This window comes from Rutidosis leptorrhynchoides, unplaced genomic scaffold, assembly GCF_046630445.1.
Source record: "Rutidosis leptorrhynchoides isolate AG116_Rl617_1_P2 unplaced genomic scaffold, CSIRO_AGI_Rlap_v1 contig608, whole genome shotgun sequence".
Taxonomy (NCBI): Eukaryota; Viridiplantae; Streptophyta; class Magnoliopsida; order Asterales; family Asteraceae; genus Rutidosis; species Rutidosis leptorrhynchoides.
This window is the reverse complement of record NW_027266829.1, coordinates 1-14344: the sequence shown is the minus strand read 5'-3', so window position 1 is coordinate 14344 and position 14344 is coordinate 1. Positions and strand designations below refer to the sequence as shown.

General features: G+C 37.5%; 2 protein-coding genes and 2 pseudogenes across 2 annotated transcripts; 2 read left to right on the top strand and 2 right to left on the bottom strand.

Annotated features, from left to right (window-relative positions):
• Positions 1 to 891: 891 nt before the first annotated feature.
• LOC139884839 (E3 ubiquitin-protein ligase AIRP2-like) lies at positions 892 to 2521 on the top strand (annotated as a pseudogene).
• A 648-nt stretch (positions 2522 to 3169) lies between these two features.
• Positions 3170 to 5182, top strand: LOC139884829 (uncharacterized). The gene is made up of 8 exons (XM_071868807.1): positions 3170 to 3209; positions 3313 to 3371; positions 3467 to 3736; positions 4164 to 4224; positions 4448 to 4572; positions 4642 to 4704; positions 4791 to 4915; positions 5032 to 5182. Exons 1-8 carry the CDS (start codon positions 3170 to 3172, stop codon positions 5180 to 5182), a joined length of 894 nt encoding a protein of 297 aa, XP_071724908.1.
• Positions 5183 to 6897: 1715 nt separating this feature from the next.
• On the bottom strand, positions 6898 to 8678 carry LOC139884827 (GDSL esterase/lipase At3g27950-like). The gene is made up of 6 exons (XM_071868804.1): positions 8550 to 8678; positions 8176 to 8425; positions 7893 to 8102; positions 7597 to 7763; positions 7245 to 7515; positions 6898 to 7157 (listed from the first exon to the last, which is right to left on the bottom strand). Exons 1-6 carry the CDS (start codon positions 8676 to 8678, stop codon positions 6898 to 6900), a joined length of 1287 nt encoding a protein of 428 aa, XP_071724905.1.
• Positions 8679 to 9712: 1034 nt separating this feature from the next.
• Positions 9713 to 11819, bottom strand: LOC139884840 (eukaryotic translation initiation factor 4B2-like; annotated as a pseudogene).
• Between the last annotated feature and the right edge of the window lie 2525 nt (positions 11820 to 14344).

The following is a 14344-nucleotide window of genomic DNA, read 5'->3' as shown; positions in this document are numbered from 1 at the left end:
CCACCTAATATTTTAATCGCTCATCCAATACTTAAATACGATATTCTCTTACCATATATTTCTCTCCGTATGTTAAATGACGATTTTTTTACTTTTTTTTTTATATTTAAAATAAAATATATTTAATTAAATATTAATGAATATATATAATTAAATGCATCTTAAATTTTTAAAAAAATATGTATTAATATAGGAGGGAGGGAGGGAGTAATACTCTATATATATAAATAAATCTTGATATAAACTTTTATTTTTGTGGGTGATCAAACGCCAAAAAAAAAAAAAAATAATGATATAAGAATTATTTCATTCAAAATTTTGTTTATTAATGAAATTCAAACCAATAGTTAACATTTAAATTTAAATGTTTTGGTAGGAAAATCATTTATTAATTAATTGGATACATATTAAATTTTGTTGATCTACAATGTAAATTAAGTAGATACAACGAGACATGATTTTATGATCACATTTTTTTCAACCGGAGTGGGGCTAAAGTCTGAACAAAATTGATTTGGCTATCAAGATAAAAATGAAATCTTTAATTTTCTTTTGAAAGCAACAACTAATTCTTTTTATCAAAAACTATTTTATTGTTGAAGAATCTACGTTAATTATTTTTATATTACACTATTATTTTTATTTTATTTTGAAGATTATTTTTATTTTTATTACAATCATACAATAACTTTATTGATAGAGAGAAAGCAAAACAGGATAACAAAATCACAGAGAAAGGCAAAACCTTTTTTATAATTAGCAAGTAGAACTTGGAAGGGCACAAAATCAAGTAATCAAAACGAAAGGAAACATCTTTCTGCTCTGTGGGGTTCTTTGATTCCCAGAAAAGTTTTCAACTTTCGAGGTTTTTGATTCCCAGAGATGGAGATGATGTATTACCAGTTAGCTAACACATCTTATCAAGACTCTCTCAAAGCTTTGGAGGCTGATATTCAACACGCTAATTCCCTGTAACTTCCTCTTTCTCCCTCTCTTTAGTTGCTCGACAAATTAGTTTCAGTGTCTATTCTAATCTGTGACTATTTGAAGTTGGTTTTTGATCATCTTGTTTGTTTAGGTATTGATTGTCTCACTCTCACTTCATGTGTTTGCTTTGGTTTTGATCATTATCTGCAAAATTTGTTTTACAACTTCGTTAATTGAAGAATTGACGTTGACCCATCTGGGATTTTAGTCCTTTTGAAGGGACTCTGGTTTTATTTTTTCTGTGAAAATTACTTTTTTTTGCCTCATGGTCTATCTGTTGTATGTCTATTGATGATCACTCGATATCTAGTTGGGAATTTGTGGTGTATAATAGAACTATATAGACTAAAGTAAGATGTTTATAATTTGCTGAACTGGTCTCATCTGAGGAAGGAATCAAATTAGTTTGCCAGCTTCTGATTGATTTTCTCGTACTGGGGGGATTTGCAAAATGAAGTTTCACTGTGTCGCTTTCTTATCCTGACTAACACAGTTGAGTGTTTATGATTGAAATGTAATCTATTTGTACTTGTACTCATTAGTCGTTGTCTAACTTGGATTTTTCTGGACTTACAGTGCCATTGCAATTCCAATAGGCAAGGGAGGTGCACGTCTTCAATTGAAATTGGTTTGCAATCAGTTGGCTCCTATCTTATTGTACTTGCTTCAATGGATGGATTGTTCTTGCACTTGTCTGCTACCCAAATATTTGAATTTTTTCCACATTCTTATATATAAGGTTTGTTCCTCTTCCGGCTGACTGGTTAGAAGTTCAAACTTAGTAGTTTTTAGATGTATGACTGGAAACTTCTCTGTAACAATGCCCTTATCCGATACAGGTAGATGCAGATGGGAGGTCGATCATATCAACACATGGAAGGAAGGCTTCGATTAGAGAATTCTATGGTATGTCAATTTGATTTTCTGTACTAGAATAAATCTGAGCCATTTTGTTCTGGCTTTATACAATCGTACTGAATGATTATATCTGAAATCGCAGCTGTCATATTACCATCTCTTCAATGGCTTCATAGCAATTCGAAGCTATTGAATGATGCTAGGGGAGGGAATCCCTTTACCAGGAAGAAGAAGAAGATAGATGAAGATTACACATTTAGCAGCATTGATCTTGAAAGAGAAGATGAATGTGGGATTTGTTTGGAGCCTTGCACGAAAATGGTATTACCTAATTGCTGTCATGCAATGTGCATCAAATGCTATCGTAATTGGTAAGTGTTGTGTAACTATATTTCATTTCATCTTCAGTCATCAGTGAATGGATTCTTAGTCTTATTTTATTTCTTTGTTTCTTCTAATTACAGGAACACAAAATCGGAGTCTTGCCCATTTTGTCGTGGCAACATAAAGAGAGTCAACTCAGAAGACTTGTGGGTGTTGACATGTAACAATGACGTTGTCGACACCGAAACCGTCACCAAAGAGGATTTGTTAAGATTCTATCTCTACATCAATAGCCTGCCAAAGGATTACCCCCGATTCCCTCTTCGTAGTGCATTACGAGTACCTAATTTGATGATAAGTAAATGAAAAAGAAATGTACAGATAGAACAAAGGCCACCGATAATTGTATATAAGAGTCCGAGAAGGAGCAGAAATATGCTAACTTCTACGACAAGAAAGACAAGTGTTTTTATAATGAATTTCGTGTCCTCGATTGTATTTTATATCAACATTTATTTATATCAGAATGCATGGTTCTCGTTATTTTTCTGATAATTTTTGTTAATCCGGATACCATTCGTTGAATCCAAGATCTAATGATGAAGTTCTTAACTTTTACCATTAGGTCACCGGATTGGACGGTGGTTCTCGTTATTTTTGTTCTTTGCATAACCGGCTTTTTTGATTCTTTCCTATTTCATCTTTGCCGGATTATGACTAAGTCCAAAAATATATCGTCAAAATCTTTGTTGACGTAGTCTAAAAAGGGAAAATAGCTTGAGAAGTCCCTGTATTTGACGTTATCGTGTCCGGAGGTCCCTCCCTTTGTTCAAACTACGTTTGGAAGTTCCTGTGTTGAATTAAATCGATCCTAAAGTCCCTGTGTCGATATATATCGTTGGAAAACCCAGAAACTATATATTTTATTTTATAATAATCAAAACGAATTGCAGCCACTTGGAACTGGAATGAGCTGCTTTCCTTTCCACCAACAGCTGCAATGAACTTGCTCAAACTCTCTGCAAATTCTACTTCCCTGAGTAAGTTTCTCTCCATCTTCTTAATTTCCCTTTTTCAGTCTCCATATTCTCATTCACTCAAAAAGATACTTCAATTAAAATTATCAGTTTTGTTTTTCATCAGGTGTTAAGTTTAATGGTGTATATAGCTTCCCCATTGATTTCCCATCTCAGTTATACAGGGTAAGATTCTTAATTATCAATACTCGAGGAATTGACAACTACCCATTATTGTGCTTTAATGGTTACAGGCTTCGTTTTTTATTTTTTTTACACAGGGTTTTAAGTTGAGCACAAGGGCTTCTGCAAGTAGGAAATCTGTGAAGAAGAGGTCGAGAGCAGATGGAAAGGTTCGTGAAAGTGTTTCCTCCATAAGAATCGATCAGGGTTCGTTAAAGGAAACCCGAAATATTGAAGCAGAAGCAGATAAGGATCTGTTAAAGAATGAGACACAGAGTTCAGTTGATGTTCCTTCAAGGGGTATGGTCCTTCAAGCTTGCACAGTCACTTCTGGGCTAATAGCTGCTTTGGGTTTAATTATTAGACAGGTTTACTTCCCCGTTTCATATTTTGTTGTTTGTCTATGTTATCTCTAGATTTATTGCTTGAACATTTTTGTCGAATGCCTTCTTCGTGTCCCTTTCTTTGAGTCCGCAAAAGAAACTCAAATTCTATTGCATGGGCTGTGTTGGATTGGGTAGTACATAATTTTGTGCATTACTTAATACTTCGAGTTTGCGTAAATAAGGTTTTATTCAGGGAATGGTGTACAATAACTTGCTCTTTATCTTTATGAGTAGGTTTGCTGTATCTTTCATACTGTAGTTAATAAATCCTATTGCCGGGACCAAGTCCTTGATCGCAATAGACGTCAGTGTAATGGTTGTTATATGCAAAACGAAAGTTGTTTCAATTATCCTTACTTGCTAAATCTTCGGCATCTGAAATGTTGGCATTTATTGATCTATTATGCAGGGATCTCATATTGCATCATCAGAAGGATTACCAATCTTTGATTGCTCTGCGGAAGTATCATGTATATTATTCCTATAATCTCCGTAAAGTTCATTACTTCATTAGCAATATCCTTTATCTATGCTACTGTAGTAATACTTTTGACGACTGATGCATTCTCCAATTTACTTATATGAAGCATTCACCCTGTTTCTGATTTTGCTGATTCAATTAAATTTCACACAATTAATCTAGCTGGCTAGACTTAGAATTGCATTTCATTAGTTTGCTTTCCCTTTGTCCAGTTGGATTTGAGACTTGGCATCTCGGATTAATTACAGGATTGGTAATTCTGATATCATCATCTCGATACATGCTGTTAAAGATGTGGCCTGAATTTTCCGAGTCAAGTGAAGCAGCCAATCGACAGGTACCTTACCTCAGAATAAATCACTTCCACTAATTATGGCTGATTGACGAATCAACAATTATGATCCAGGTTCTCAGTTCACTTCAGCCTTTAGATTATGCTGTCGTGGCATTTCTCCCTGGTATTAGTGAGGTGAGCATGGGGGATGATCTCGCTTTCTTTCACTTTTCTCGATTTCATCATGTACATTCTCTAAGTTAGAAGATATGAATTTCTAGGAATTCCTTTTCCATGGTGCATTGCTGCCACTTTTTGGTATGAACTGGGTGAACATGTTGTTCGTTGCTGGAATATTCGGTGTCTTGCACTTGGGAAGTGGACGGAAGGTTTCTTTTGCAGTTTGGTAATAATCCTTCTTTATATTTATTTTTCTTTGAAACCATCATCTGATCTTAATGATTAAGTAATTATTATTGGGGTATAAACCGTATATAATAAAATGATCCATTATTGTTTCAGGGCAACCTTTGTTGGGTTTATGTATGGTTATGCAACGATTGCATCATCTAGCATGATTGTGCCAATTGCTTCTCATTCGTTGAACAATCTGATTGGAGGGATTTTGTGGCGTTACACATCCTCAACAGATGAAAACTCCATGCCTAGTTAACTACCAAGTGCGACATAACACGGTTTTGATATAGTAAATGATAGAAGGATGAATCTACAGTCAATTGTTTTACCGATCACAATATATGATCTATAAGATGCGAACTGTGTAATTTCATGTTCATACTATTTAAAACGTAGACTATTGTGGATCATGTACTTATTCGAATTTTCTTATTCCCAATGTTGATAGCAGAGGAGATAAAAACCAAAGGAACAACTATTTGGAGCAACTACCAACTCTCTTTTCTCTATTTAGTTAATATATACAAAAAAAAATTATTTATATATAAAGAGTTTAAATTGTGAGAAATAAATAAAGTATAATGAATTCTATTAAAATAAAACCAGAGAGGTAAAATGCAAAACATTACCTATTGGAGCAAGCCTCTTTTCTGTCTTTCACTACATAAAGAGTCTAGGATGTGAGAAATAGATATGCAGATAACATATTCTCATAATACTTGGAGATTCACAGGATGGAGAATGTAGAAAGCAACGATGCCGTCGATCGGGTGTCGCAATTGCCTCAACAGATCCTCCAGTGGGAGATAATCCCTTGGCTTCCTCCGTTGGAACAAACTCGGAGTGGTGTTCTGTCAAAGGTATGGAACAAAGCTTTGTTTTATCACACATTTTACTTTTCTTGAAAACCAGTTTAGTTGTCGGGAAGCATTCATTAGTTATGTCGATGCGAGGCTACGACACTGCGTCGAACAGATTTTAGCTATCAACAGGATCGAGATACAGGCCTGCGATTTCAATACATTCGTTTCCGAATGGTTTAATTTGGCCATTGAGAAAAATCAAGTGACTAATTTGCATTTGGAAGATATCACTAATAAAAGAAGTACATTCCCTCCATGGCCTATTCCTCCTCCAATCGGAAAAACAATACAAGCATTGACGCTAATAAGGTGTACCTTACCATCCGATTATATAGAAAATATCGACGTGTCTTTTTCCTCTTGTACGGAAATTGGTTTTGAAATATGTTGCTCTGGAGGACAAAAGTACATTAGAGAAACTGATATCTCCTGAAGTAGTTGAGAGTTTGGAGCTTTCGAGTTGCCATTGCCACAACCTTGAGCATCTCACAGCTAGTTTTCCTCGGCTAAGTGAAATTAAAATTATAGTGTCCTGGCTTGGGAAAGATAAGTATTCAAGGAGCTCCGAGTCTTAAATCAGCTGTGTTCGACGACTATGGCCAAACGCTGAGAGAGGTAGAGATGGAGGTGCCGTGTCTTGAAAGCTTTCGCTTTGTTGGAGTAGAAGGTTGTTTATATAATATCAGGTTGCAACCCAGACAGTTCCTGAAAGAAGTCTCTCTAGTCGATGTCTTGATTGATACGAATCTATGCAAATCTATTAACGACCAGTTTAATGTTTTCCTATTTTCTGATGTTTCGTACTTTAGTCTCGGGTTTCCTGCATTGTTTTCATTGATTAGTTAATAAAAATTTAGTTTGAGGCTCTCTCATCTGTTTGCTTCAAGTCTCTGGATTGAAGCTTGGCTATATACGTTAATTCGCTGCATCAAATAGTTGTATGATCTAAGTATGAAAAGTGCAATTAATTAGTTCGTCTTACCAACAGTACTCAGAATAGTGAGTCGAACTGATATTTTACCACAGTTAACTTACTTGTTAGTCAAATCAAACTCATAATTTTGCAAATAGGTTTAGTAAAATGTTTCTGAATTATGATTTCAGTTCTTCAATTCTGCTTCTTGTTTCCTTTCTTGAAACTACAAGCTTGAGTGAGAGATATTGGAGGATCGGTGAAATAGCCGTGGATGGTAGAGTTCGTCACCCACTGGTTTGCAGCATCAGTATAATGTATGCCATCCCAGCTAATATAGTTTGATGGATTACTGCAAGAAGCTCCAAAAACTTTGGTTCCATTAACAATAGCAGTCCCTCCACAGCCTAAAACCCCCACTATTCCACAACAGTATCCAACAGGATCGACAAATCCTGCCCAAAAACAAATACAGTCGATCCAGTTAGCACGAAATTTACGTCATTTCTTCACCATTGTTAGAGATATAGGTTTAAACCTACCATTTTGTCTTGCTTCATTGATCAAAGTGTACTTAGCTGAGTATATATCCACCAGAACAAGCGTCGCATCAGGGAAATTCGTTCGGAGTCCAGCCACTTTTTGTTTAAGTTGGTTGTTGAATTCTTGAGCCACTTGATTGTAAGACTTTATACAGCCATTTTCATCAGCATTGCCAGATTTTGGAGGAAAATTAATGATGAACAAAGGCATGCAGCCAATCGGACCTGTGTTGTGTATCCAAAATTTCCTAGCACCTTCTTGATAAAGCTCCTGCATTGACAATGAAAATCTTAAATTCATTTTAGTGCAAAGGGAGAAAGGATTGAAGATTAGTTTGAAAAAAGATGTTACTTGTATAAGCGAAGCAAAGCGATTGATTATATTGGGAAAGGATGCCTTGACTTGTTCTTCTTCCATCGTTGTGAGTCCAAAGTGGACATCATTTTGTCCAATATCAATGCTGTAAAGGGCCTTTGAGAAGTCCTTTGGCCTTGGCAGACTACTTCTGATGTGTGAGCCTGAATAAATTAAGTGGATCATAGTTCTATGAGTACAATGCATATCGAAAACTACACGAAAGAACGAAAGAAAACCATGATTGATAGGTAAGAAAATTCACATTTTTCCTTGAAAAATGAGACGATTACCTTTGTTGTAGAGGGTAATGGTTCTGTTTTTAAACTGTTTGAATTGAAAGATCTGAGTAGTGAGTGACATGGGGTTGAAATAAGCATTAATAACTTTACTATCTGATAGCTGGATTGTGGATCCACTTAGTGCAAAATTGGCACCATATCGGTAACTTGGATTCAAAGCATCGAGATATGCGTGCAACAATGGCAGTCCCAACTTCTCAGCTGCAAAGATTAGCGGAGTAATTTCATTAACTTGAACTTCAAGTTCGGATATGAGTAAGTTGAGTTGGCTTACCGATGAAGTCAATGATGAGGCGGCCATCGGAATGACGAGCAGACTGTTTGTGAAAGAAAGTCTCACCATTTGGATATGGAACTCGGCCAAATGTGGCGGAGACGCCACCACTGTCGGAATTTGAATCTCCGAAGTTATAGATGGCTGGAAATTGACACCCTGTAGCTGAACCAATCAGTGAACAAGTTAGCAAAACAACAACGATAATGGCTATAGCCATTACTCTCTTCTTTTTTGAATGATTTGGGCTCTATAGAACAGAGGATGTTGACTTTGAGATGAGTTTCACTGAATAGAGAAACCAAGTTGAGTTGACCATATATAACATGCCACTATCCACCATCCGCGCTTGTGGGATTAAGACATTCCAGGACCCTGAAACTTGCATAGCTTTGTAACTGGCTCCCGGAACTACACTTACGATCATCTGGCTCCTTAAATTTTAGTTTCGCCCACCAATTGGGTCCCTGCCGCGACATGTCTCCCAGTGTCACTTTAGCCATGCGAGAACGTCTCGTCAAGTGACTTGTATGCAAAGATAATAGGACTTTGACGGCAGAGAACAGTTGTTTAGACAAAGCTAAAGTTTAAGGAGGCAAATGATTGTGACTGTAGTTTCAGGAGCCAATTGCAATCCTAGAAAAAAGCTAGGGACTTAAACATCATTATGTATTTATCTCTATGAATGCTTTCTTTGGCAAATACAGTACTCCAGTTATAAAAGAAATAATTGCATAGACAAGTTGGTTACTTAAATAATTAAAAACTACCATCATCCTGGGAAAAAGGGAGAATATATACATCTTTGAAGGATACATTAAACTAGCATGCATCTCGTCCTTATAAAAAAATGGGATTGCAGAAGTTCGAAAGTTCCTCCATAACCGTAACTATCGGGAGACGGCAAAAAATCATAACCATAACAGCCATACAACCAAAGACACCGAAAACAACTGGTGAACGTATGAGGATAAACTAGAGACTCCAATAGAGTTCAATAAATTTCCGAGTCCAACGAAAATACAGGTTCCTTTCTCGCTGGTAAGAAGAGAGAATGATTTTACATAGTTTCAAGTTGGTCTGTGATAAAAGATGATTAACATAAGAGAGTTACCAATACCAGTACTCAATAATCCTTTGCTCTAATACATCTTGAGGAAAACAACAATAGGAAAGTAAAAGAAAAGAAGCGGCCAGACAAAATATCATTCATTTCCGGTCATCAAAATGCTGGACCAACCACCATTAACAGCACCCTTCACCATCTCTCTCTAGATGTTGGCCTGCCAAATAGAAAACACTTATCAGGGTATTTCCATTATCGAGAAGAAGATAAAACCACATTTTCAGAAGCCATAATCACAGTTTAGATTCACATTCTGCGGTTTCTCCCTCTTGTGAAAACAAATCATCATGTTTGTGATAAAAAAGTTGAATAGTTCCCACTCGGTGTATACCCCACATAATAACATAGATTAGATATCAAGTAAATGGCAGCAAAAAAAGGTTGTGAGCAACGCAAACAAACATGATATCATTACCTGTTAAAGTCTCGGCTGCCCAAGAATCCTCTTTCCCTGCCACCTTGGAATCCTCTCCTAACTTCACCAGGTCTGGTCCAAATATCAGCCGTCCCACGTGAACGAAGCCTATCCATGAACTCCACATTTCGAGATTCATCAACATATCCACCTTGAGAAGGATGCCTTTCATGAAAGCCAGTAGATCTGCCTGATCCAGAGCCAGGCCTTTCATGAAACCCAGTAGATCTACCTGAACCAGATCCTGGTCTTTCTGGAAAGTCAGTAGATCTGCCTGATCCTGATCCTGGCCTCTCAACAGCTTTCTGCCCAAATCTAACTTTGTCATCTAAATCAAGGATCAGCTTTTCCAGTTCCTTTTCTTTCTCAAGTATTACATCTTGTATTCCACGTTTATCGCCGTCAGCACCTTCCTGAGATTCAGTGGTTCCCTGAAGAACCTTCTTCAAATTCTCTATTTCTCTTTTCAACATAATTTCCTCCTCTGTCTAAGACCTTAAACAGTGACATAACATAGACTGTAAAGCCATGTGCACAAAAATGAAATCCCAATTGAATCATACAGCCCACTAGATAAGCTTATATACGGAAGTATTAGAGTACGTTGAAAAGAACATACAGTTTCATGAGCCAATAACAAGGAAAAGGAAAAGAGAACAATGCCAGCCAGCAATTACTTTCTATAGCCACTCAAAGTTACAGCAAAGCTATGGAAGTTGTCCAGAAATTAACTATGGTCATAATTATGAGAATTGTGCTACAAAGGAAACTAGTTTTGATTATAATTTTCATTGACTAAGAATAGAGATAACAAGGTTGACATTAGACACCATGCAAGCATCGTTAAGCATCTTAAATAGATGAAAGTGAAACCAACGAAACTAAATGAGCACACAATTAATCAAGTTATAGAGCTTACATATAAGTAGCATCTAAATAGTGTTACCACTGATACTGAACAAAGCTGACCTGTCAACTCTGTGATGATCCAATTCCAGATCAATCTTCCGTCAATCCTTGCCTTGCTCTTGCAATAAAACCTCCCTAGGCTTTGCATCACCAAACGGATTCACCTTTGGCCGTGGTTTAATCACATTCTCCAGCCCTCCCCCAGACTCAGACCTATTGGACTGCGCACTCGACGGTCTGCTAGAGTGAGAACTAGTAGGCCTACTCGTCACTTTCTTAGCCTCAACCTCCGAGTCTAGTTTCTTCCAATCCAATCCCTTCTCTGCCAGAACCTGCTCCCTTGGCCTAGCGGCTCCAAATGGATTTGGCCGATCCACCTTCACTATTCCACTACCATCTTCTCCGCTAACGCCCTTGGGCGCATCCAACACCAATCTAGGTCGTTCACGCTCACGATCCCATTCCCGGACCACCTTCTACAGCTCTTCCTCTATTCCATCGATCAGGCTCGTCAATGCGAAACCCGGAGCCAAATGTAGAAGATCTATCAGGAGGAGGAGCCATTGGTTTCTTACCAAATGACCAATCAGAGACTTCATCAGCTCGAGAACCACCGCCCAGAGCTCCATACTTATTCTGGCGGCCACCAGGAGCCTCAAATGCTGGAAGTTGTTTCTTACCCATTGCCCAATTATCAACTTCGTCTGCTCTTGACGGTTGCTGATCAAACTCTGAAACCCTAGGAGGACCACGACGGTCATCGTCGAATCCGCCGCCACCACCACCACCACCATACGGCCTCCGTCCCCAGGTCCCTCCGCCCTCTGAATCGTCACGCATTCTGTGTGGCGGACCAGAGGAGCGTCCACCGTAGCCACCATAATTAGAGAACCCACCGCCAAGGCGACCTGGCTGCATTTCCTCAGCTGAGCGTTGTTTAGGACCGGTTGGGAGCTGAAGCATCTCGTCGTGAGTCAATCGTCCACCACCGAGAGAGGTGCTCTTGGTGAATTCCGAGAGAGACATCTTCTTCTTCTTAGGTTTAGCAGTCGCGGCTTCTTTTAGGCTCGGAAAGCTCTGGGAATCGGCGGTTGCTCCGCCTTTAGAAGCTGCCTCAGCGGCCTCTTGTTCCTCCCTCTCCACATCAGCGGCCCACGCCCCGATGCCGCCACCACCACCCCACGGTTTCGACATTTTTCAGAACAGAAATTAGACTCAATTCGTAAGATCTGGAAATGAAAAAACAACAAAATTGAGAAATAACGAAACTAAAACTTTCCCCAAAAGCAATAAAAAGTTGTTTAACGGTTAATTAAATTCCGAGCTGAGGCTCCGATGAAGGGAGCCGGAGCTCCGATAACATGCGACGATGGAAGGTTTGGGTTACAGAAGAAGAGAGCGTGGCTGCGTATTGTGCTTGGAAATGACAAAACCAAAAATAAAATACAATTTATTTTTTAATAATTTCTGGAGACAGACAAAGTTTGGTGAGTGAAAGAAAGCATACGCGCGTGTTTGGTGAGTGAGAGTCACAGACCTCTTGGCTCAAGATTATGTTTTGGACGGTCAGGATTCTATTTGCGAATCTTTTCCTCAACCAGTCTGGTTGTGGGTGTACTTGTGAATTGGGATCAACAGATAATTTGGAAAATCTATTGTAAATTTTTCTGATTGTGAATTGTAATGAGAGTCAGTAAAAATTTTTGATAGTTAAATGTCGGAATTTTAAGGTTGCTGAAGAAATCACGGGTTCGAGTCTCGAAAACAATCTTTTTAATATTATAAATTAAAATGTTGTCACATTCTCCGTTATATTCTCAAAAATCAGTGAGTTTATGACTTTCAAGTCATGAATTTCTTATTTTTGAATAAAAAAAAATTATTATTGTCAATTTTTAAATAATGAGTATTGGTTTTTAATTAATCAATTGATCAATTTTCTCAGAACATTTACTTTATATATTGGTATAAATTTAACGTTTAAGACACTTTTCTCGAATTGTAATCACAATTATTTATATGATTTTATTATTAATTAATGAAATACAAGTAATCCTTTTCAATACTCTCAAAACGGTGAGTCATGGTCTTGAGATTTTCTCTTTTTACTTAATCACGGAATTTTTAGTTGAGTTTTTTATTTTTAAAGACTAATTATTTGGCCTAATATTTTAAGTTTAACTACAAGATGAATTGTACTTCTGGTAGATTAAAAAAAAAGACCTTTTGAAGGAGCGATATTTTTCACTCATACACGGTGTAGAATACTGTAGTAGATATAAATTCAGAGTCTATGCAAATATAACCGTTGGGATCGAAGTATTTCGATGAGTTTAGATGAGTTCAAAAATCTCTCCTGCTATTATTAGCTACACGATATAAAATACGACTCCCTTTCATCCACAAGATATCTAGTCCTTGTTTGCATAGCATACAATACGTTGTGCCAGGTGTTAACCCTAGACTTCTCGTTCCCGTGAACGCCAACGTTCATCTCTCTCAAATCGTCCGCCGCCAACCTCAATACCTCGTTGGGTTCCGCTTCGTCCCAGCAACCAAACGAGGCACGAAACGAACCCTTTGGTAATCTCCGAGTCGCTATCGGCTATGAATCTCATTTTACCGAATTCGTCAAGCCTCGCTTCTAGCCAAACCTGGGTCGTGCACCCCCTGACTCTATTTGACTCCGACCTAGCCGTGACGGCGAATGGCGGGAGAGTCGTGGCGTGGTGGAGCAAACGCTTGACACGGTCGATGGGCTCCGGTAATGACCGGAATTCGAACATTAGGCGTTGAAGTTTACTGGAAACGGTGTTGGAATTCGATTCAATAACCTCCAAAGGGGAAAAAGGAGCTTGCTTTGGGATTTCGCATATACAATTGAGAGAAAGGAAGGGTTTTTCTTTTGATTTAGTGTTGAAATGATTGGAACGTCGTCGTCGTTTCGAGGGGATTTCGAAGGAAGAAGACGAAGGAAAAGGAGAAACAGAGCCAGAGAAGAAGGTTGTGGATGATTTCATCATCATGTAATGTTTCCTTGAAGGAGATAATAATATGAGATTTGGAGAGAGAGATTGAGATATCCTAATCCTTGAACTGCTCACCGTTTAAATGTGTGTCTAGCCGAGCATCGACGAGCAAATTGCGGAAGCCATCCTCACTCTTTAGACCACCTCCGATATAAATATCTTATGAGTTTTTCTATGCGACACATAAATCATATAAAATTTTCATATGAAATTTTTGCAGGCATTAGAACAATTTTATAAAATTTCTTATTTTTGAAACGATTATAAATGAGTTTTTTTATATTATCTCTCTTATTTTATCGATCAATTATATATTATATTAAAAATATATAAAATATTCTATTAAGTATTTATGTATTGATATATATAAATTTTTCATTTGATGAATTTTTTTTTTCCTGTTGCCGATGTGTTGGAGAGAAAATTGTTAAAAAACTTTAAATAAAAAACTTGTATTATCGGTGCTCTTATATAATACTATATGCCATCAGATCAGACATGGCGCCAAAATGTCCATTTTTGGGACTATCTTATTATTGAATTAAATAGTATTATGATTGTGTCATGCATGACAAAATTCCCAACTCCTAATAAAGATAAAAAGCTATTCTACTCTTTAGTTGGGTGTCACGAATCTATGATGATTTAAGTTTCGTTCTCTAATGGCGGTCTTAAAATAGAAATCAAATC